The 25,120-nt window shown below is 36.4% G+C and overlaps 2 protein-coding genes across 2 annotated transcripts; one reads left to right on the forward strand and one right to left on the reverse strand.

Annotated features, from left to right (window-relative positions):
* Nucleotides 1-112: 112 nt before the first annotated feature.
* Nucleotides 113-13,613, forward strand: sonb (SON DNA and RNA binding protein b). The gene is given in 14 exon segments (XM_026204723.1): nucleotides 113-247; nucleotides 1,043-1,125; nucleotides 1,205-1,364; nucleotides 1,628-2,753; nucleotides 2,756-3,074; nucleotides 4,325-4,707; nucleotides 4,783-4,914; nucleotides 5,725-5,943; nucleotides 6,012-6,122; nucleotides 7,451-7,567; nucleotides 10,996-11,143; nucleotides 11,223-11,288; nucleotides 11,579-11,694; nucleotides 13,024-13,613. Coding segments are annotated over 14 exon segments (3,222 nt in total). The 5' UTR covers nucleotides 113-164; the 3' UTR covers nucleotides 13,183-13,613.
* LOC113044607 (uncharacterized) lies at nucleotides 13,556-24,797 on the reverse strand. The gene is made up of 12 exons (XM_026204722.1): nucleotides 24,472-24,797; nucleotides 23,344-23,404; nucleotides 22,248-22,571; nucleotides 20,026-20,370; nucleotides 19,117-19,155; nucleotides 18,664-18,768; nucleotides 16,369-16,473; nucleotides 15,995-16,048; nucleotides 15,819-15,866; nucleotides 15,694-15,735; nucleotides 14,885-14,920; nucleotides 13,556-14,627 (listed from the first exon to the last, which is right to left on the reverse strand). The coding sequence occupies exons 2-12, from the start codon at nucleotides 23,387-23,389 to the stop codon at nucleotides 14,464-14,466; spliced, it is 1,308 nt and encodes a 435-aa protein (XP_026060507.1). The 5' UTR covers nucleotides 23,390-23,404; nucleotides 24,472-24,797; the 3' UTR covers nucleotides 13,556-14,463.
* Between the last annotated feature and the right edge of the window lie 323 nt (nucleotides 24,798-25,120).

Genomic DNA, 25,120 nt, shown 5'->3' on the forward strand with positions numbered 1-25,120 from the left:
CTCGTTTAAATGTACAATACAATAACTGTTTTTAATTTCAAATTTGCCGCCTTCGCGCAGTGGCAGTTCCATATCTATTTTGCCGCGCTCGCTGTGGTGACCGGAAGAAGAAGCCGGCTGAGGAATTCTGGGATAGTGGCGGACGCAACAACACTTCTACTGTGATGGCGACCAATATCGAGCAGATTTTCAGGGATTTTGTAATGAATAAGATTAAAGAAATCGAAGATGAAACTCAAGAAACCAGGTACAATCCTCGATCTTTTCCTTGTGACTTAAAAGATCGCGTTGTATCAGTAACGTTATTTCCGCTGTAGCCGGTTAGCCAAACATTAGCGCTAATGATCAATGAATACAAACTCTACTGCACTGCAGTAAAAACAGCGTTTATAACGTTACATGCTATGATTCTGTTGCGACTGGATTTTGTATGTATTAATTATTATTATTTTTTTTTCGTTCGCTGTCGTTGTTTGTTGCCATGTGTTAGTTGCTAAGCAGAAAATGCTACAAGTAACGTTACTACAGTACAGTAAGAGAAAGATGGCAATACTATTCTTTGACACACAGACACACATATATATATATATATATATATATATATATATATATATATATATATATATATATATATATATATATAATTTTTTTTTTTTTTTTTTTTTTTTTTTTTTTTTTTGGTTATTTGTCATCACGTGTGAAGCAGATTTAATTGGATAATTCACCTAAAATTCAAGAAAAATATTAATTTGTTAATGTTATTAACCAAACAGTTGATGGTAGCCATTGACTTGTATAGTAGGGGGAAACAATATGGAAGTTAATGACTACCGCTGATTATTTTTATAGGTTTATGGAAATTATTTTAGTGGGTACTATGGTCAATATACAACTATGAATTAAGTGCGTTTTTCCAAAGGTCACTTGTACACTGTAGGCGCTAGAAACATGATATGAATCACAAAATATATATATATATATATATATATATATATATATATATATTTTTTTTAAATGAATCATACAATGTTTTTTCATTCAGTGTTGCAGATGAGCCACAGTCTCAACTTATGACGGAGACGAGAGAAGATGGACTTAAGGAAGAAAAAATGAACACACCAACAGGTTATTCATCGATTCTTCTGTTGTCTGTGTGTTTTCTGACATGTATTCTGTCATTGATAAGTCTTTGTCTTCATTGCAGATAAAGTCACGCATACTGACCCCCAAGATAACCATGATAAAGAGGACACCAGCACTAAACACAGAAAGAGTAAAAAGCACAAAAAACACAAAAGCAAAAAGAAGAAAAAGAAACACAAAGAAGGAAAAGACAGCAGCTCCGACAAAGAGACTCAAGAAAGGTGCGATTACAAAAGACAAATAAAGTCAGCATAACCACATTGAATTGATGTCACTTTGTGTTCTAGAAGTTAGGTTTAAAATATGTGTGAAGTTTATTGGAAAATAGTAACTTTTGATCATGTATACCATTGGATCGATTGGTTAAACAGCACCTGGGGTCTTTCAAATGGATAAAAAAAATGAAAGTAATTAATCTCAGTGGGTCAGAATTGAATTTTATTTGGACTCTTGTGGTTAATCACAATGTCTTTTTTTTTTAAAGTGGAAAGAAAAAGAAAAGAAAGAAAAAGAAAAAAAGCAAAGATACAGATAAAGTTAAACAGTCTGGCTCTCGATCCGAAAGCTCTTCAGCATCGGTTTCTGAATCCGAGTCTGAATTGAAACCTTCAAGTGAAAATACAAAGTCCTCTTCAGCAGCTCAGAGTTCGCAGACTAAGCCTCAGGAGTTGCCTGACATCATCCCCAAGATGGAGAATTCGGTCCACAAACACAGAGACAATGAAAAGCCCAAGGAGAAGAAAAAAAGTTCTAGCAGGAGATCTAAAAGTAAAGAGAGCTCCAGAGGAAGACGATCCAGATCAAGATCACCCAGACGGAAATCCGAACGCAGGTCGAGATCCCCAAACCGACAACGGAGATCAAAGTCTAGAAAGAGATCTCCTCAACGGAGCGACCGAAGTAGATCGAGGTCCAGGTCTCATTCTGTCAGAAGAGGCAAGCGTTCAAGATCCAGGCGAACTAGATCAAGGTCTGTTGTAATCTTAAAGAGGAACAGAAAGTCTACATCAAAATCTAAGTCTCGCTCGCCACAGCGTAGACACCGTTCAAGGAGTAAGTCTCAAAGCAGAACGAAACCTTCGAAGTCAAGGTCCGTTTCGAAGTCAAGGACTGATTTGAAACCAGAAACGGAGTCAGATCCAATGGATGGAAACAGAATGCAAACAGATGTGTCTCAAGACGCAACCGAGGATAGAAAAAGTCCAACAGTGGCTGTAAACTCTGAAACGGCATCCAACATCTCCAACGCGGCTGGCTTTAAAGGATCTTGGCGACCAGTTCCTTTCTTGGCAGAGCCGTCTGAGACCAAGTCTTCCCAAAAGTGCGTTACACCCGAGATGCCTTTGGCAGTGACCAATGTATCCGAAGAACCTTCGACGTTCTCCAACGCTGCGCCAAAAGATTCACAGTGTGCCGCCAACACTGAGAAGAAAGAAACCAACTCAGATCCAACTTTAACATCGCCGTCCAAATCTCCCAGTCACGAAACATCCTCACGATCCAAAGCGCCGCATCGACGTCGCCATCGAAAGAGGCGAGGAAATCCCGGTCGTCTTCACGAAAGTCTCGGTCGCCCTCCGAAAGGAAATCGCACAAGTCTCGAGCGAGGAGCAAGCGCTCGAAATCGCGGTCGCCTAAGAAGAAAAAAAAGTCGAGATCTCGTTCGCGCAGCCGTCGGAGGAAATCCCGAACCCCGGACAGAAGCAGACGGTCGAAATCGAGAAAGAGGTCGCGCTCGCGTTCGAAGAGGAGATCCCGATCCCGCTCCGGCTCGCGCTGGGGAAGAGGTTTCGGAAGCCGGGCGCTGAACCAGCGGGATCGATGGAAACGGGAACCCAGTCGATCTCCAGTCCTCATTCTCCGTAAGAAAAGATCAGCGTCTGGGACTCGACGTAGCACCAGCAAGACGCCTCCACGTCTTACAGAACTTGGTATGAAGAAATTCTATGTTCTTTTCTTTGCTTTTACAATACAAGTCAAAAGTTTGGAATTATTATATTTTGCTTTTAGAAAGATTTCTCTTCTGCTACCCAATCAGTCAAAACATTACAATTGTGAAATATTCCTGGAGCACAAAACCAAGTCTCAACCAGTCTTAATTTTTCTTTCCATTCATATACGGTTTTAATATACGAGACTCTTTAGCTGAGATGCAACTATTTGAAAATGTGGAATCTGAGGGTGCAAAAAAAAATCAACTTTAAAGTTGTCCAAATGAATTCTTATAAATGTATGATACTAATCAAAAATGAATGTCTGATATATTTATAGTAGGACATTTACAAAATATCTTCATGGAGCATGATTTTTACTTAATATCCTATTGACTTTGGGCATAAAAGAAAAATCATTAATTTTGACCCATACAGTGTATTATTGGTTATTGACACACATTCATCCAGCGACTTAAGACCGCTTCTGTGCTCCAGGGACATATATTTAGTAAAATTAATTTATTTCTGTGATGTGCAGCTGTATTTTCAGCATCATTCCTCCAGTCTTCAGTGTCACATGATCTTCAGAAATCATGATAATATACTGTTTTGTTGATTAATATCAATGTTGAAAACAGTTGTGTTGTCGAGTACATCTCATTTTACTTTTCAGGATTATTTTTTTTACATTTAAATGTCTTTACTGTCACTTTTGATCAATTTAATGCATCCTTGCTGAATACATGTATTTGTTTCATAAAAAGATAATATGCTGATTTTCAGCTCTTAAAAAGTTTCTTATAATTTTCATAATAAGAAAATAATGAAAACGTATTATGAATGTTCTGCTGCTTAGTAAAAACTGACACCATAAAATAATAAACTTAACAATTAAACTCTAATAAAATGGGATGCATTGAATTGATAAAAAGTGACAGTAAATACATATATAAAATATTTCTATTCAAAATAAATGCTGTTGTTTTGAACGTTCTGTTCATCCCAAAAAAAAAAAAAAGATCTGAAGATCATGTGACACTGAAGACTGGAGTAATGATGCTGAAAACTGGCAAGAATAAATAACATTTTACTATATGTTCACATAGAAAATAGTTTATTTCACATTTTTTTACCGCATTTTTTATCCAATAAAAGCAGCCTTGGCGAGCAGAAGAAAAAAAATAGTTTGGACCGTTCTGTATATAGCATTGGTCTTCTCTTAATCTTTCTTCTTCTGTTTTTCTCAGATAAGGAGCAGTTGCTGGAAATAGCTAAGGCTAATGCTGCGGCTATGTGTGCCAAGGCCGGCGTGCCGATCCCAGAGAGTCTCAGGCCCAGATCTATTCTTCAGATGCCCTTGCAAACCTCAAATCCCTCGTCCTTGTCTCTACAGTTGCCAGTGATGTCAAGCATGACGATGAATGCTGCTATGGCTAGCATGACTGCGGCCACTATGACCGCTGCTTTGTCCAGCATGGGTGCTTTGGCGTCCCTTCCACAGATGGCTCCGTTACCGACGATCGTCAACAAGCCGCCATCTTCATCCACACCAAATCTCGCCAGCATCGAAGAAGCCAAAAAGAAAGTAACGAAACAGGCGAACAGCTTCAGCATTAAAGAGCTAACCGAGGTAAGGCTTGTGCATGTCTCTGCACTTCGGTGTTTCTCGATCGCCATTGAATCGACACTTTATCCGATCCTTCAGAGATGCAAGAAGATCGCCGAGAGTAAGGAAGAGATGGCCATCGCAAAACCTCACGTGTCGGACGATGAAGAGGATGAAAGGCTGATCGGAGCTTCCCTTAAGGAGAATAAGGGCATCGCGTTCAGTCTCGGCGTAAGTCTCACGCTTTTTTGCTTCTCTGTTACTGTTCTTCATACTCGAGTTTAGCGGTTGGCTGTAATAATAATTATAAACATCAATTTTACATTGAATTATGCAGCTTGCTGGTTTGAGCTGTTTTGTCATAGCACTTGAATATCATTGCTCCTTTGTTGGTTTTGATTGCTTCCATTGTTATCATTTGGATAAAAGCGTCTGCTAAATGACTAAATATAATATCTGTTTTTTTATTCTGCAAATCATATATGCTGTGATGCCGAAATTAACTTAAAAATTTTTAATTTTAACAAAAAAAAAAATATTGCATTTGCATTTTGTTTGTTTTATCTTTTATTTATTTAGACAAAATAGTATAGAATTGTAATATATTTCTATAGACATGAATTTTGTCAAATTATGAGCAGGCTTTTACGTCTTAAAATTTTTTTTTATTCTTTATTTTTAGAAAAAAATTATATCGGATTTTAATTGTTCAGATTAAACATGATTTTTAATAATCTATTGGTCAATATTGGATTTTTTATTTTAATATTTAAATTTTTTTTTTAATTATGCTTGCATTTAGAATTCCTTTGCCATAAGGAATTTTTTTTTATCAGTATTTGCTGATATTGGATATTTGATTGTGTATGCGATATATATAAATGTGTGTGTGTGTGTACGCTTCTTTATTCTCATCTAAGTTAAAGAAATATTTTAATAACTCTGTTAAATGTATTTGATTAAATTAATTCAACCAAGTAAAACAATATTGTACAGAATTTTAATATTGCTGTGTTTCCCATCTGGCCTCTCTCTCTTCAGAGCACCTCCATAAAGCCGGGCGTCCGAACCGAAGCGGTGTTTGCGAAGGAGTTCCCAGTGTCCTCCGGCTCCCAGCACAGGAAGAAGGAGGCCGATGGTGCTTATGGAGAATGGGTGCCGGTCGAAAAGAAAGTAGAAAAGCCGTCTGCATCGAGTTCTTCTGGGACTGAGGAAACCAGCAAGAACAGTGATAGTGTCTTTCCCGAAGCACCTTCTCAGGTAAGTGACTAAAATGCATCAGATTGGTCTGAAATAAGCATTTTGTTCAGCTTGTCTTTGGTTTCTAGCCTGTGGACATCACTTTGGCCGTCAGCGAGAGAGCGGTCGCTCAGAAGAGACTGGCGGAAAACCCTTTCGACATCAATGCCATGTGTATGCTGAATCGGGCTCAAGAGCAAGTACGTTTGAGAAGCTTATGGGTTATATTTGACATATTCTGCTACTACTGGGAAGAAAAATACAACTCCGAAAATATATATAAAAAAAGGCTTTTCCAAAATTTTCATAGTTTTTAAATTATTTAAATTGTAAATACTAGATTATAACCTTAAATTAAAAATTTGAAATTTTGCCTTGACTAAATGATTGATTTAGCTTATAAAATTACTAAAACTCGAATCTAAGTTAATAAAAATAAAACTTAAACTTAGATTAAAATGTAAACTGAAATTATAAAAAAGGCATTCAAAAATATTCATGAATATTATAATAGCGTTTAAGCAATATGAAACAAATATTAGATGAGCTAAATGAGTATTGACATACTAAAATGACAACAACAACAAAAAAGTACATACCAAAATTAGCAAAAACCAATATGAAACTGAAACTAAAAAAATATTAATTCTATAAAAGTACCATATTTTCGGCCTGTAAGTCTTTTTTTCATAGTTTGGCTGGTCCTGCGACTTATAGTCAGGTGCGACTTATTTATAAAAATTAATTTGACATGAACCAAGAGAAAACATTACCGTCTCCAGCCTCGAGTGGGCGCTCTATGCCGCTCAGTTCTCCTGTAGCCTACCAAAGAAAACATAGAGCGCCCTCTCGTGGCTGTAGACGGTAATGTTTTCTCTTGGTTCTAAATAAATGCGACTCATAGTTCAGTATGACTTGTATATGTTTTTTTCCTGGTCATGACGTATTTTTGGACTGATGCGACTTATACTCAGGTGCGACTTATAGTCCGAAAAATACGGTATATGAATAATAATAAAATGTGTCCCTGGAGCACAGAAGCAGTCTGAAGTCTCGGGTATATTTGTAGCAATAGACAACAATACATTGTATGGGTCTCTTTTATGCCAATAATCATTAGGATATTAATTAAAGATCATGTTCCATGAAGATATTTTGTATGTTTCCTACCATAAATATATCAAAACTTTTTGATTAGTAATATACATTGCTAAGAACTTCATTTGGACAACTTTAAAGATGATTTTTTTTCAATAATTAGATTTTTCTGCTCACTCAGATTCCAGATTTTCAAATATTTTTCTCCTTACAAACCATGCATCAATGGAAAGATGATTTATTCAGCTTCAGATGATGTATAAATCTCAATTTTGAAAATGTTGACTGGTTTTGTGTCACGTGTAACACTGTAATGTGTTGCCGTCATCCGTTTTAAACGCGTCTTGGCACATGTTCGAAGATCTCCATGTGAACCGCACAGATTCAGCTTGGGTTGGAGACTCTTACGCGTGTTAACTGTGGTTCACAGGTTGATGCATGGGCCCAGTCCAACACCATCCCCGGCCTCTTCACAGGCTCCACCGGCGCTCAGGTGCTCTCGTCCGATGAGCTCTCAAACAGCGGCACGCAGGCCTGGATTAAGAAGGTACAGCCATGAATCGACGGCACCACTCGTACTATGATGTTGGACATATTTATTGTGCTTGACGGTTTGTGTTCTGCATCATATTTGTGTGTTAAATTCCCAAGATTCAAAGTAGACGTCATTTCCTCTACAGTCAGACCCTTTTGACGACTTGTGCTCAATTGAGATTCACACTCTTCTGACATGCGCCCACGTCACACACGGAGGGTAAAATCGATCCTGAAACGCTCCAAATACTCACTTATAAACTCGTATAGATAAGAAATGTCATCTGTGATTGCTTTGCCAATTGGTGTACCCATCCGAGTACCCATTCATGAAATAAGCATTGATTTTGCACTGAAGATGACATCAGGGTGTCCAAGGAAAGTCTCGTTTCCATTTGTTTTACTGACGTCAGCTGAAAGAAAGAGAAATGCAGATATTTGACCTGATCGCCATGTTTTGAGTCTCTCTGATGAGGTTGAACAGGTACACCACTTGTGCAGGGTCACGCAGATGCAATGATGTACTCACTGTACTCCTCTAAAAGTGTCTTTTGAGAGGGGATGTCTCTCTCCGCCCCCTCCTCTGATTGACCAATGAGGAGAGACCTACACATCAGGATCTGAAATCTGATTGGATGAGCACACCTTTGACCACATACTTACAGACTATAGTTAGATTCATGATGTGGTTTAATTTTGTACACTATTATTTAAAAATATGGGGTCAGTAAGATATATATATATAAAAAAAAAAGAGGCCGAGGCTGAATTTATTTGATAAAATATACATTAAAAATGGTGAAATATTATTTAAATTTAAAATAGCTGTTTTTATTTGAATCTGCAGTAAAATGTAATTTATTTCTGTGATCAAAGCTGTATATTCAACATCATGACTCCAGTCTTCAGTGTTTACTTCAGAAATTATGCTTATATGCCGTTCAAGAAACATTTCTGATTATTATCAAAGTTGAAAACTGTTTTTATACTTTTGTCAACTTTTGTGTTTTATTCTTTGATGTACTGAAAGTTTGAAAAGAACAGCATTTATTTGAAAGCTTGTTGTTTGTTAAAAAAAATTTAATTGAAATTTAAAAAATGGCATAAGCAGATAGCAAAATTACAAAAATTTTACAAAAAATGGCATTCAAAATATTCATAAATACTATAATAGTGTGTATATATATATATATATATATATATATATATATATATATATATATATATATATATATATATATATATATATAACACAGTTTTTTTTATTGCCTTGACAAAAAAAAAAGTAAAAAAAGTAGAATAGGCTAAAGATATATGCAAATATTTAAAAATGACAAAAGCATATAACAAAATGACTAAAATTTATAAAAATAAAGGCTCTCTCATCAAATTGACTTGAATATTATAATAGTATCTATATAATGTAAAGCAAATATTAAATTAACTTAAATGCTGACACACTATAGTTACTTACTCTGATCAATTTAAAGCATCCTTAATAAACCTAATAGTTCCTGACCCCAAATATTGAACAGCAGTGTAGTGATTCATTGATAATTAGTGTTCCTGTCATATTATTATTATTATTAAAGCGATAAATCACTTGGAGTAGTTTGGAAAAGTTTTTAGACGCTTCTTAATGTATAAACCTTATTAAATGTACACAGCACGACCCTTTTAATTTAGCAGAGAGCTGTATTCTGTCCTGACGTCTTTGGCTGCTGACCGCTGTGTAATGCAAACCTTAAAAACATTAAGACACTAGCAAGCAAAATACCATGCTTTACTCTCTATACAGAGACACCAACCATTCACACAGTCAAATACAGCTCGGACAGTCTCACAGAAATGGCCAACTTTGTCTAGATACGACGAGGGGATGTTTGGAGCTCACTCTTGAGTTTGAGAGCGGGGTCCAAACACAGAAGACTCACGGTTTTTTAGTCTAAATGTGATTGGCGTGTCAAAAGGGCCTGGTCATGCACTAACTGTGGGATTTGGCACCCAGTGGGTGCGAGGTTCAGGCCCATTGCTCGGGATGATGCTGGGTTTGGGACATAGGATGGACGAGGGGTGGGGGCTCACAGTTTGACCTGTGAACTCTCACCCCTCTGTATGGAAACTTGTTGCAGGGTCAGTCCTTGTAGCTGCCTCTTTGCCATGGTCACAGTCAGGCCCCTTCTATTCACGTCAGATGCTCGGCCGGTGATGGGGGCCTAGGTACGTACGTCCTCCAGCACCCTTCCTTCTATTCATGTGGATTTGTGTGTGAACTGATGCATTTCTGCCTTGTCCTCCTGTTTGTGTGTTTGTTTGCACTGAACTGACTCAGAGCCCCTGAGATCTGTTCAGGACGGGGATCATGCTTCGCCTGCTGAAGGCTCGCAAATTATTACTCATGTGTGATGGAAAATACACACTGGCGGTCAAAAGATAGGAATTGTTTTTGGAAAGAAGCATCTTCTGCTCATTGAGCATGTGTTTATTTGATTGGAAATATTGGGGAAAATGTGATATATTTTTACTGTTTAAAATAGCTGTTGTAAATGTGAGTAGCTGTTAAACTGTGATTTATTTCTGCAATGCACCGCTGTATTTCCAGTGTCACAAGATCCTCAGAAATCATTCTAATATTTGTTGCTCGAGAAACATTTCTGTTAAAAAAACAAACAAACATGCGATACATTTTATTTAAAAAAGTTCTTTGATGAATAGAAAGTTCAAAGGAACAGAATTTAGAATCTTTTGTAACATGTCTCTTCACTGTCACTTTTGAGATAATTCAATGCATCCTTTATTGATAAAAGTAATTTTAGATAAACATACTAAAAATGGGTTTCCGCATAAATATGGAGCAGCAAAAAAAAACATTTTAAAACAACATTTCAGAAATGTCTCGTGCATCAAATACCAGAATGATTTCTGAAGATCATGTGACACTGAAGACTGGAGGAATGATGCTGAAAATAATACAGCTGTGCATCACAGAAATAAATTACACTTTAACATGCATTCACTTAGAAAACAGCTGTTTTAAATTAAAATAATATTTCACAAATATTGCCATTTTTAGTGAATTTTTAATCAAATAAAATGAAGCCTCGGTGAGCAGAAGAGACTTTATTTAAAAACACTACTAAATGTAAATATTCCAAACTTTTGGCCGGTATTGTGTATTTATTTATTTATTTCTATTCGTCCTTGTTTAGTCATTTAGACCTACAGCAGGTGAGAAATAAAGGACTCTGTATTTAAACATTTTCCATATTCTTGAAATAGTTAAAACAGAAGGCTGTTCAATCTAATATCTAATGATAATTAAAACGTCTCTAGTGTCTGAGCTTCACCGAATGAGCCGTTCTCTCACTACTTCCTGTTTCTCTTGGTTTGCCTCTTTCTTTCTTTCTCTCTCTCTGTCTGGATCTGTCCCGTTCCACTCAGGACCAGTTCCTTCGGGCGGCACCGGTCTCGGGCGGGATGGGGGAGTTACTGATGAGGAAGATGGGATGGAGGTCAGGGGAGGGTTTGGGGAAGCACAGGGAAGGAACGGTGGAGCCCATCATCATAGACTTCAAAACCGACCGCAAGGGTAAGAACGAGACCGTGCAGGAATCACCAAATCACACGGACACCACTGAGATCATAGTGCTGATGTCTCATCTACACAGGCCTCGTCGCCGAAGGAGAAAAAACCCAGAAATCTGGCAACATCGTCGTGATGAAGGATCTTCTAGGTGAGTGTTTTTGATCAAGTAACGGTTAGAATAACTTCCAGATGAACTCTAACTGGATTTCCAGAACCTTTACTTTCACTGTTCCTCAGCGGTGGAATGATTTCTTAAGTTATTACTTCGGCTCTCAGTCATTGCATTATATGTTTGGATCATTTCGATCTCATCTTACTAAGAATGTTATTGGAGATATAGAGCGACGACAAAAAAAAAAAAAAAATGCATGGTTCACCATCCAAACCCTAGCCGAATCTACACTCCAGCGGGTTCGTGTTATCATGTTTGTCCTGCAGGGAAGCATCCGGTGTCTGCTCTGATGGAGATGTGCAATAAGAAGAAGTGGCCCCAGCCTGAGTTTGTGATGGTGCACCACAGCGGACCGGACCACCGCAAGAACTTCCTCTTCAAGGTTAGTGATGCATTTCAAATATTACAAATGATGTAAAGCACACTGAAATAAAACCAGGAGTTTTGTTGTGAATGTAGTGATTGGAATATTATCATTGAAACTACAGCTGCACAATATTTACTGCAATGTTTAGATTTTCTGCTATATGGAAAAATGACAATAATGTTTACTATATGAATATTTGGAGATAATTATTGTAGGGGAGTGCACTTACATAGAAAATAATCAAAAATAGCTTTTTACTCTTTATTTTCTGAGTGTGAATCTTTCCTTTAGGGCTAAACAATTTAGTAAAACTTTGAGCTTTCACACTGAAAGTAACAATAAAATGAGTTTAAAATCTCTGAGAAATCATAGGTGACATTCCACTTGTTCCCATTGTTTTATAATCCCATATTTTCAATGATTTTTATTGTTAATAATATCATTAAAGTTATTTTATTAAAGCAAGTATTGTTGGTAATAAAAATCATAATAGGATAAATATTTGTAAATATCTCCCAGTCATCATTGTATTACTTTTTAATATTTATTACAAATAAATCATTAGTAAAATAATGCACACTAATCTTAAAATGAGAAGTATATTTTCAATATATGTGACACTGGAGCACAAAAAAAGTCATAAGGGTAAATTTTTCGAAATTGAGATTTTGTGCATCATTTGGAAGCTGAATAAATCATCTTTCCATTAATGCATGGTTTAAGATCTGGAATCTGAGGGTGCAAAAAAAAAATCTAAATATTGAGAAAATCATCTTAAGATTTGTCCAAATGAATTCTTAGCAATGCATATTACTAATCAGAAATTAAGTTTTTATATATTTACGGTAAGAAATGTACTAAATATCTTCATTGAACATTATCTTAATATCCTAATAATTTCTGGCATAATAGAATAACCTATCATTTTCACCCATACAAAGTTTTTTTTTTTTTTTTGGCTATTGCTACAAGTATTTTTAGCAAATGCTTTTGTGCTCCGGAGTCACACATAACTACTGTAATAATACTATTTCATTGCAAAAAAACAAAAACAAGCTATAATTTCCTTTTAAAGTAAAACTATAAATTAAACTACAATGTTCACCAAGTATTTATATTTATTTTGGCAAAAAAAAAACATTCCAAGCTTATCTTTATTGACTACAGCTGCGTTGGCACATGCTTTCTGACTTGAATACATCCCGCATCCCTTAAAAAAAGATTGTAATTTTGTGATCCGTTAATGCTAAAGAATTGTTTTTGACGTTATGGATTTAGGGCTGAATGCACAGATGTGTTGTTTGCTGTCAGTCAGTCGTGTGTGTGTGTGTGTGTGTTCATCAGGTGATGGTGAACGGATGTGATTATCAGCCTCAGACGGCGAGTCCCAATAAGAAGCATGCCAAGGCGATGGCGGCGACAGTGGCTCTGCAGGCGATGGGAGAGGTGGCTGGAGACGGAGTTCACACGGGCCCCGTCTTCACCGCTGCCACCAGCACATGACACGCCCCCATCCGCACAGGACACGCCCCCATCAGCACATGACATGCCCCCATCAGCACATGACACGCCCACATCAGCACATGACACGCCCCATCAGCACATGACACGCCCCCATCAGCTCGCCTCATGTTTCCGTTAAAGCAATATCACTGGGATAATGCATATCTGTTAATACTTTTGTAATTTTAGTTCGTTTTCTTCAACCACGTCCTTCTTTTTTTGGTAAAGCAAAGGCCTTTGACTTGGTACCTTCGTATTTGACTTGGCTTGAACCGTGAAGGTTTGTTTTTGATGCATTCGACTGAATGGGGTCATCGTTTTAAACTTGTAAATGTTTCATGCATGCTGTAAAATTGTTTTATCTTTATAAATGTTTTTTTTTTTTTTTTTTTTTTTCTGAAGGCTTGTTGCTGGCAGAGAACATGTTTTTGTGACGAAACAATAAATGGGAAATCTTGTCACTGGAAAATGATGCTCTTTATTGTGTCTGGACATTTTCACATGTACTGTTTAGATAAAAATGACATCATCATTTACGTTCGCTTTCACGTCACGCCAAGGTTAAGTAGCTTTGTACAAAATATGGAAAACTCAGGTCATCAGTTTAAGTGTTAAATTCATACAAACTGCAAAAAAAAAGCATGTTCCTAATTTCCATTTTTAGCAAAAACGTAGTTTATACTCCAGGTTTTAAAAAGCCTTAATTCACCCTTCCACAAATGAGGCCTTAAATTAGAGCAGAAAGTCTTCAATTCATTAATTAACAGCATTAAATGTTGCTATATATATATTGCTCTATATTTTTGTTTTCCAATACAAACATGAAAACATTCTTAAATCAAGATTATTTACTTGCGATGCAAATGTAAAATGACTTTAAATAAAATAAAAAAAAAATGTCACATTAGTTGATCTACACAGGCTTTGATTTTACTCATATTTTGGCTTATACTTGAATGATCAGGTACAAAAAAAGAAATGAAAAATTAATTTCATATTGAAAAAAAACACACAAACTATCCCTATTTCAGTCTGTTTTTACGAGAAAATATGAGCTTCGTTATTAAAATTATGGCAGAGCTCTTTCTGAAACCTGACAAAAAAAAAAAAAACTTGTTCTCAAGTTTTAAAACTATGAATAGATGAAGAAAGTAGATTTATAGGGTATATAAATCTATTAAGCTATCAAGATAAAGCATCAAATAGTATTAAGAACTGTAAATAAACAGCAGTACATAACAGATAGAAATACATCATATTTTGTTGAACAACTTGTAGATTTCACAGAATCAGCTGTTTGCCTGGAAATGTCTGAGAGTTGAATCCTTTCAATGGTTTTCTCTCGACGACTCCGATTCTTCCAGACACCAGTAATAAAGCCAGAACCACGGCGGTAACGAGCAGAACCGTGCTAATGAGACCGATGCGGATCCAGGGAATCTGACCTGAGATTAAACACACAAACCTCAGACTGATCTGCTGCTGTTTGGAGAGCTTGTGACCTTTTAAAAGACTCGACTCAGAAAAAAGCATCTAATGCAACAATATGTAAATAATATCTAGATACCACACACACACTAATGTGTTCATTATGCATCGACTACCTCACAAACTATGTTAATAATTTATACATGACTCCTTAAAATGCATAAATGTGTTTTGAGTGTTATTATTATTAAAGTAAAACAAACTGAGTTCTTACCAGAATCAGAGTCTGTCTCGGTGACCGACGGCGTATCTTTCATCACAACAAATAGAGTTGAAAGAGAAAAACACAGACTACATGTTAATAAAAGGACAAAATATTACTAAATTAATAACTTAAACTATTAAAAAGTACAACATAATTAATAAAAAATGAACTAAAATTAAAACAGAAATTGGGAGTGGGGAAAACAGTTTAAAATATTAAGAAAAACTTTAATAAAATCTCAGGGATTTATAACATTTATAAATGACATTTATTAAACAGGTAGTTCCAGTCCTTGATTCTGATTGGTCAATGCTGTTGTAAAGTACAGGCACATTGTTTGGTGGAAGAATAGTGTTTTTAGCAGCATTCTTTTTTATTATAAATGACTCTCTGAAAGCATAAATGTGTCTCAGTGTTTATTAAAGCAATAATAAAGAGTTTATAACAGCTAAGGGATGTTGTTAGGTATGACACAAAGTGGAGTTGTTATAAATTCACTGTATACTACGGCTTCACAGGGATTATTGCTTTTATAAAACGATTATTCCATATACGCAGTAATGATTTACATTATAAAAAAGCTAATAAAAAGTGTAATGATATTAATAAAAACAGTGTTCTTCCACCAAACAATGTAGCTCCTCAGAAACGGTTGTGGTTCCGATTAAGTGGTTGCCGAGCAACACACAGACGTAAACAAAAGTGTTTGTTACTTTGTAGCACACTTTACAACAGCCAATCAGAATCCAGGACCAGAACTATCTGCTTTATTAGTATTATTACTACTACAGTCAAACAGAAATAAACACAATTCTGACCAGAACCGATGTCTGTGTCTGGAATCGCTTCATCTGTTGTCACTAAAATCAGAGTAGAAATAGAAACTCTGAGAAATAATAATACAGTAAATAATTGTAAAACTAAATATATAGATAATACCTACAGTAGATAGAATCGATGCCTGTCTGTGGGACTGATATATCCGTCGTCACTAGAAGTAGAGTAGAAAAAAAGGAAAAATCTAAAACTACAATGAATAAAACTGCTAAATAATATATAATAATAAAATGAAATATAAAAATGATAACACCCAGATAACAAACACATGCATAAACTTACCAGAATGAGTGACTGTCTCAGTGACTGACGGATCTGTCATCGCCAGAAATAAAGCTGATAGAGAAACACAGATGAAACAAAGATTAGATGAATTCATTAATGAGATTAATTCCCCTGGAACACACATACTGGTAAAAAAAAAAAAATTATAGCCTGATTGCACTGTAAGTCACTATGGATAAAATTGTCTACTAAATGCATAAATGTAATGTAAATGTATATGGTTTATGAAGACACGTGTGTATAATGGCATGGGTACTACAACGGGAACTGAGTTGGTGTAGGTTTGTAAAGTATAAAAACCATTAGGCAAGTATGTGTGTGTATGTGTGTGTGTGTGTGTGTGGCCCTGAGGGGCATCAGTAGTACAGTACCTCCATCTCTCTCAGTGTATGTCAGTGTTGGCACGGAGCTGCTGCTTTCAGTCTGAGCCCAAACCGTCTGAGTCTGAGAGAGAGACGCTGTGCTGCTCCACACCTCTGAAGAGAGAGAGTGAGAGAGAGAGTGTGTGTGAGAGAGAGAGAGAGAGAGAGAGTGAGAGAGAGAGAGAGAGAGAGAGTTATGGAGAGAGAGTGAGAGAGATAGAGTGAGAGAGAGAGAGTTACACTGTTAAAAATTGCTGTAAAAAAACGGACAAATTTCGACAGTAACATACTGTTTTTCATTAAAACAGTGCATTCTGGTTAATGTTCATCATTTTCGAGAAGGTAGCCTGCTGCTATATATCGTAAATTAACAACGTTCAAAGTCGACACTCAGCGGCTGTGTTTCAAATCACACCCTACACCCTCATTCACTATTCCCTACACGAGTTTACTAATATATTCCACCTGATAGAGAGAATGAACACTAATGAGTGAATTCAGACACTGATCAACAGCTGCTGTTAACGAGTAGAATCAGTGAAGAAAAGAGAAACAAGACAAACACATGAAATACAACTGACTTCAGCCACAGCTTTAGATGAAATCAACTGAAGATTTAAACATCAACAAACAGCTTTACCAGCTTCACTCATTACTAACCAGACTGACTTTATTTCTATCAGATCAGAGATCAGAGATCAAATGATCTTATTGAGAATTACAGAGATTTAGATGATAATGTTACTGTTTCGTTTGACGTCACCATTGTGGAGATCAGTGTTTGCTTTAGTTGGGCTCCTGACCCTTGAGTTTTGTACTTAAAATTTTGTATCATTGCTATATTTGTATTTTTATAGTACATCTGTAACAGCAATATTAATTTTGATGGTCAAGTGATAATGGCTGATTTTGTCTGGCATGATTTACTAGACTGACTTAAAGTGCTGCTATAGAAATTAAATATTAATTTGGTCTTGAAACATGTGAGAGATTACACAATATTTTTGTTTCTTCAATTTTATAAGATTGAACAGTGTGTGATAACCAGAACATATGGATTTAACGACAGTTTGAGTTTTAAATATTTTGGGCAGCAGTGTACACAACACTCAAAGAGAGACATCGACAATCAGCATATGAATCTCAACAATGGTGACAATCAAAAGGTTCATGATGCAATGCATGCTGGGTACCATGCATTGCGGCATGAATAAATTATGGCGCTGAATGGTTCACTTATTTTCTTGAATTCTTATGTGCTTATAATTTTGCTTTTGTCTTAAGTTTTAGTAGCATGTTTTGTGATGGTCAGAACTTGTCTGTTTATTATTTTGTGGATTGTCACCATTGTTGTGATTCATACGCTGATTCTTGATGTCTCTGTCTAAATTTCAGCAAAGGGTTTTTTTTTATGAGTGAAATTTTCTTAAAGATTTTAGATGAAGAAAAAACAGCATGAAACATAATGTAACAGTAATAAACTGTAATTAATTTACAGGAAACAAACTGTAGAAAAACAGTTATTTACTGGCACCCCTGCTGCCAGTAAATAACTGTTTTTCTACAGTTTGTTGCCGTAAATTAATGGTTGCCAGTAAAAAAAAAAAAAGTGTTTTTCTACAGTTTGTTGCCGTTAAATCAAGGAAAAACAGTAATATACTGTAAAATGTAAATGTCAGATTTACCAAATGAAAAAAAATTAAATAATTTAACTAAAATATTTGTGAACATCATTGAAAAAAATGTATGCAAAGTCATACACTGATAATGAGAGTAAATACTGAACTCAACTGTATTAATGAAAGATCTGTTAGTTTAATGTAGTTTTGTTGTTCAATTACAAATTCTGATATTCTGCTGCTTTATATAAAGACAGTAAATGTGGAGTCACTGATACAGTGGTGATCTCTGTATTAAGTATTTCAGCACATGCATGTGTGCTATAGCTGACAATGAACTGCAGTGATTTGAGTAAAAGTCATGCATTTAGTTTCTTTACAACTACACAGTGTTTGCAGTTTTATATTAAGAAATATTCCTTCTCAGTGGACTCAGATAAAATAAGTTCATAGTACTAACATCGTAGGAATGCTAGCTTTTAAACTCGAACTGTTTGAAGCAGTGGGAGTGGAGTTAATATCCATGGTAGAATTTACGGTAAAATACTGTAAAAAAAAAAAAAAAAAAAAAAAAGAGTGGTACATTAATGGTTGAAAGCTGTAAATTAACAGTACTTTACTGGCACCCCTGCTGCCAGTAAATTACTGTTATTTAACGGCACAATTTTTTTACAGTATACAGTACCTCCATCTCTCTCAGTGTATGTCAGTGTTGGCAAGGAGCTGCTGCTTTCAGTCTGAGCCCAAACCGTCTGAGTCTGAGAGAGAGACGCTGTGCTGCTCCACACCTCTGAAGAGAGAGAGTGAGAGAGAGAGAGAGTGAGAGAGAGAGATGTGGTATCAAAAATACAGAGATCCTGACAATGAAGAACTCCGCCATCAGTATCACAAAGACTGCACAAACAAACTCTAAGAGTAAAAAAGGAAGAACACACAGAACAATTATTTCAAGCAATGGAGGAGTCAATAAATACCAGTAACTTTTGGAACAGCAGGAACACTGTCTATAGCTTTCTATATAACCCTGATGGAATCAGAAGTTAAATGTCTCCTCTTTGCAGATGATATATATATAAATGACTCTGAATGCATAAATCTGTCTTATTGTTTATTAGTCAAACAGAAACAAAACACATACCAGAGCCGCTTTCTGTGTCTGTGACAGGTGTATCCATCACTAGAAGAGGAGTTGAATGAGAGAAAAAGCATAAAATTACTAAAACCAATAAATAATTATATGCAATACATAATACAAATATAATATTATACAGATAACTATATTTGAATTGTGACATTTATGTATTGCATTTGTTTTACTGTCTTATACTGTTTAAAACATCTGTATCAATGTTTACATTTTTGTATAAAAATGATTACAGAAAAGAGATCCGCTGTAAAAGTGACAAAAAATACATAAATATATATATTAAAATATATGAGAAATGACTAAAATGTAAACAAAATTCCAAAATTCGAATTTTCATTACTGTTAAACAATATATATATATATAAATTAATTAATATGTACATATCATATTTGGGGTACTGCCCTTATGTTATATTTATTGAAAATAAAATTATTTTACTGCAATTTATATTGTAATAAATATATTTATTTATATGTATGTAAATATATTATAGTAATAGTATTATAACACATGACATATAATTGAGACATATAGGACTATTTTAAATAATGCTATACTTTGCAACCAATAGTGTGAGTTGGAGGCGTGGCTATCAATTTTGACCAATGGCTGACGAGCAGCGGAAACTGTTTTGGTGTAGAAATTACGTATTTAAGCTTTACATATGTGAGTATATTTATATTTACATATATAACATTTTTAGTATATATTAATATTAATTTAATATAAACATAACATTTTCTGAAATATATACATGCATGTGTGTGTATTTATATATACATAATAAATATACACAGTAGACATACACACACATATACTCTGTATACAACAGCTTTTTATTTTGGATGCAATTGTTCGCGATTAATCGCGGTTAAGTCTGAAGAGGTTTGTATCGTTACCCGAAACCGTGAGCGTGTGTGTCTCCGGGAATCCGCTCCGTGGTGCCTCGTAATCGGTGCTCTTGTAGCGGCACTGATACACACCCTGGTCGAAAACACTGACTGACGGGATGCTCAGCGAGAAGATACCGCGACTGATGTCATGTTTGGCCGGTAACCTCAGGATACTGTAATCAATACTGACGTCCATCTCTCCAGAGCTCAAGCGCAGGACTTCTTTGTCATCCTTCAGCCACTGGATGTAAATGTCTTCCCAAGGTTTGTTTTTAGGGATATTCCCAAAGCACTCCAAAGTGATATCGACACCCTCAAACACTTCAACATGATTAGTGAAAACCACTGGAGCTGCAGAAACACCAGAGAGAGAGAGAGAGAGAGAGGGGGGGGGGGGGGGGGAGAGTTTTATATTAAACTTTTTTTTCAGCCTGTTGAAGCTTTTTCTACAGGAACACTGGTATTATGACGTCATCAAGACTTATTATTTACTTACAAATAATGGTTCCAAAACAGGTACTGATTTCAAAAGAGAAACTTTGGTGAAAACTTTGTATTTCTTTTGATGAGACACATTTACTTTTTTAGTTGCATTTAAATACTAATTTATTTAGTTAGATTTATATAGAGATTTATATAGTGTCTTAGTCAATTTAGTTAGTTTTCTCCATAAAGTTTTAATGTATTTTTATTTCAGGTTTAGTTTTAGATATTTTAGTACATCAAGTTAAATGAGAATGTCTCTGGTTACATATGTAACCCTCGTTCCCTGATGGAGGGAACGGAGACGTTATGTCGAACGACATATGGAGTCCTATGGAAAACCACACAACCTGAACACCATCCCAACCATGTGGCGCTGCAATTGTCAACAAGTCGTGGTGTTCCACAAAGATACGCTTAAGGTCGTAACCTTCCCAAAGCACCAGCGCAAATTCACTGACCTTGGTACCGAAGGGGCCAAAGGGTGAGTACATCGCTGCCGGAGAAAGCCATGCTGCTGTTCCACCCACACAAAGTTAGTAGAAGGGATTTTGACCTTCAGAGAAAGATTCCTTCAAATCTTCCCTATTTGTTCTCTCAGCTTGGAAAAACGATGGGGAAGCGAGCCTTAGGAAAAGGTCCCTACGGAGACCACATCCTACCCGTAGGAAGGTGACATGTGGATATACTCATATGGACTGACCCAGGGGGCAGTACTACATATGGAAGGGGTCTCTGAGGCCGGTCCTACCTTAGATTAGGGATGGAACAGCTGCCAGAAGAGACTGACAGAGCGGGTCTGTCAAGGGAATACACGGGTTTACCAAGAGGGAAAACTTACCGTGGAAGAATACACATATGGGATTACTCTTAGGGAATCAAGCCATATGGACACCTAGCCGAGTACAGGGGCTGACCGGATCTCCGGGCATGCTAACACCAGTACTGGTCCTGGCGACAGACTGCTCCACCAAGTCTGACTGCCAAGGGTGCTGGAGGATGCTCGACCACTCGGAGAAGAAAGGCGCTCGCATCCCCGTGTCACCGAGCCAGCCCTTCCAGCCAATTACCTGTTACCCCAACAAACGGGAAGAAACTGGCTCTACAATAAGGTTGTAAAACCTCATGAAGGTGTTAGGTTAGGTGCCAGAGAGACACCGTGCCCCAGCGCCTAAGAGGAGGCCACACTCCGTGTGGAGTGAGCCCTCACCCTTAGACGGCACGGCTCGCCTTGAGAATGGTACACCAAGGCGATGGCATCCACTATCCAATGGGCCACGTCTGCTTGGAGACAGCGTTCCCCTTCTGCTGATGTCAAAAGCAAAGCAGGAGCTGCTCAGAGCTTCTGAAGCTCTGGGTGCAGTCCACGTATATGCAAAGCGCTCTTACGGGAAACAGCAACGCCAAGGCTGGATCTGCCTCCTCCAGGGGCAGTGCTTGCAGGTTCACCACCCGGTCTCGGAAGGGAGTGGTGGGAACCCAGGGCACGTAACCAGGCCAGGGTCTCAGGACAACGTGAGAGTAGGCCGCTCTGTGGAGACCAACACGTGCTTGTCTAGCAATAGCTGCCGAAACTGCTGTAAAGCTATATGCACTGCCAGCAACTCCAGACAGTTGATGTGCCAAAGCAGGCGAGGTCCTGTCAATAATGATGGTTCCTCAGTGTTCATGGCAGTTATACTTTAAACCTGACAGACCTTTTTACAAATGAAACAATAAAAAATAATGAAGGCTAATTTACTTACGTAACACTTGTAGTAACACAGAGCAGATGGGTTTAGTTCCCTCCCAGAGACATTCGTATACGTCTCCATCGTTCAGCATCACGTCGGACAGAATGAGGGAGAAGTCCTCAGACTCTGCCGGATCTCTGAGGAAGTTCACGCGATCTTCAAACCCTCTCCCGACCGTGACGACGTCTCCTCGCAGAGAGATCACGTCTTTGCCCATCGCCTCCCAGTGAACGTCCAGCTCCTGCTCGGAGAACCCTGAACCGTTGCAGGACAAGACCACGCTTTCTCCAACATACGCCTGGACCTCCGACGTCTGAAGGTAGAAACCTAGACAGACTGTGGGAGGAAATGCAGGAACTCCTCAGACCAGAGCTTTTAAAAGGAATAGTTCACCAGAAGATGAAAATCTGCTTTCCTAATGTTGGATGTGTTTGTTTCTTCATCAGATTTGGAGAAATGTAGAATTTCATCACTTGCTCACCAATGGATGCGAATGGGTGCCGTCGGAATGAGAGTTTAAACAGCTGATAAAAACATAACAATAGTCCACAAGTAATCCAGTCCATCAGTGAACATCTGGAGAAGACAAAAGATGAAACAAATCCAGCATTAAGATGATTTTAATCAATAATAACACTTCCTCCAGTGAAAAAGTGTTCTGCTCTGAATCAGGAGAGAAATCTGCACAGATCAAGCAGCGTTTAAACAGCTCTAAACAAATATGTGTCTGGATTTTGATTTGAGAGACAACAGAAGACAAACTTTTTCACTGGAGGAAGTGTTATTATGGATTATAGACTTTATATGTTTTAGTTAAAAATGTCTTAATGCTGGATTTGTTTCATCTTTTGTTAACTGATGGACTGGAGCGCTGTGGATTATTGTGATGTTTTTATCAGCTGTTTGGACTCTCATTCTGACGGCACCCATTCACTACAAAGCATCCATTGATGAGACAACATTTCTCCAATTCTGAAGAAGAAACAAACTCATCCTGATCTTGATGGCCTGACAGTAAGTAAATTCAACACATTTAGATTTTTGGGTGAACTATTCCTTTAATATCAGCAAATATACAGACACTAAACAGAAAAAAATTATTACTTACCCTTGAGGGCTATAATAAAAATCAATGTAGTCCCAAGAATATGCATTTCCTCTCAGAAAACCTATTAAATAATGAAAAAAACAAAACAAATATTATGTGCATATATGTGCACAATGCATAAATAGCTTGTCTAAAGCTCAAGGGATTTGAGCCATTATTGATAAAAAAAATATTTTTTTGAGTATTTATTAGTATTATTTATTATTTGGAGTTAGCTTATTTTTTATTTTTATTTGTAAAAATCTATTTAGTTAGCATTTTTGTTTTATTATTTAAAATTTGAAATTATTGTATTTATTATTTACATTAAATGTATATTTTATTTTAATTTATATATATATATATATATATATATATATATATATATATATATATATATATATATATATATATATATATATATATATTTTTTTTTTTTTTTTTGCCAAGGTAAGATTTATTTTATTATTAAATGTAAATTGTAGTTAACACTACAATACTTGTGTACTTTCGTCATCAGAATAAGAGATTTAACCTGTATTTGAACATTTATGTTGATTGATAGTGTATGCATTGGATATATTTTATATTAGTAAATGAAGTTTGATGGAAAAGCCACAATTAAAAATGAAACCTGAAAAACATAATAATGTATTAATAGACTTTATACATAAGACATATTTCAGACTGTATTACAGTACATACGATATATTCAAGTTTATTTGTATAGCGCCTTCACGATACAAATCATTGCAAAGCAGCTTTACAGAAAATTAGAAGTTTCTACAACATTATATTTAGGAGTAGGTTATTAGTGATGACTATGGCAGAAAATACAACAAGAATCATGCAATTAGTTACAAATAATCAAACAGACGGTGAACACTAATAACAGTAATGATTATATATAACATCTTAATTTCACTTTTCAATTTCGTTTGCTTAATTTTGTGCATTTCTTTTGAGTAATTTCACTGCTTCATGATAAATAAAATGAGTTTTCAGCAGTGAAATTAGATGTTTTTCCATTATTGGTAATCAATACCATGGTATTCCCATCTGAAACTATCACTGCACCGTAGTAAAGTCCCAGTTCTGTTGGTAAGAGCTGAAGTGCATGAGAAAATTAGGAAATGAAGCAGTGCTTACCAAGTCTTGAGTTATTCAGCTGGTGCTTTAGATTCTTCTCTCCTTCATTCAGTGTTTTTTAAGCCACTCTCACCTCGTCTTGAGTTCAACATGCTGAACAGAGAGAACATGAATCCAGCGGATCTGTCCGTGAGTGTCACGCTGCACAGATGCTGCTTTATGTTTAGGGCTCGAGGTGACACGGGTGATGATATATGACCTGATGCAACATCACTATTAATTACATTACACTACAGTAATGCCATTAAACTTCACAATACTGCATGCATTGGTATGGATTTAAAAGCTTAGGCTTGATTCATCCTTCATGCATGTTTTGTCCAACACTCTTGACTTTGAGTATTTTTAATGTGTAAGTCGTGGCTGTGAAACGTTAGACGTGGAGGCACACAGTCTTCTGAATGATGGCATCTCTTGGCTTGAGTTCAAGTATTTACACTCTTCAACACTTCTGACTCTATTTTAAGACGAGCAAGACTGATCTGACTCACACGAGGACAATGAAACGAAGACTGAGCAGTTTGTAAAAGCCTAGTTGCTTGAATAGTTTTATCTAAAAGATTAAACTGTGCATGTGCAAAGGCTACAGAAATGTCAATTTCACCTACTAAAATGCCATTAAACATGTTATGATGACATTAAATCTTAA

Source organism: Carassius auratus, chromosome 26 (genome assembly GCF_003368295.1).
Source record: "Carassius auratus strain Wakin chromosome 26, ASM336829v1, whole genome shotgun sequence".
Classification (NCBI taxonomy): domain Eukaryota; kingdom Metazoa; phylum Chordata; class Actinopteri; order Cypriniformes; family Cyprinidae; genus Carassius; species Carassius auratus.

Excerpts from the sequence above, each read along its gene's own strand:
- LOC113044607 (XM_026204722.1), bottom strand. The coding sequence starts at position 23,389 with ATGCATATTCTTGGGACTACATTGATTTTTATTATAGCCCTCAAGG. Across the intron at positions 20,371-22,247 it reads TGTGTTACTACAAGTGTTAC|CTCCAGTGGTTTTCACTAAT; the intron begins GTAAGTAAATTA and ends GTGTTTCTGCAG. Across the intron at positions 15,867-15,994 it reads TGAGACAGTCACTCATTCTG|TGACGACGGATATATCAGTC; the intron begins GTAAGTTTATGC and ends CTCTACTTCTAG.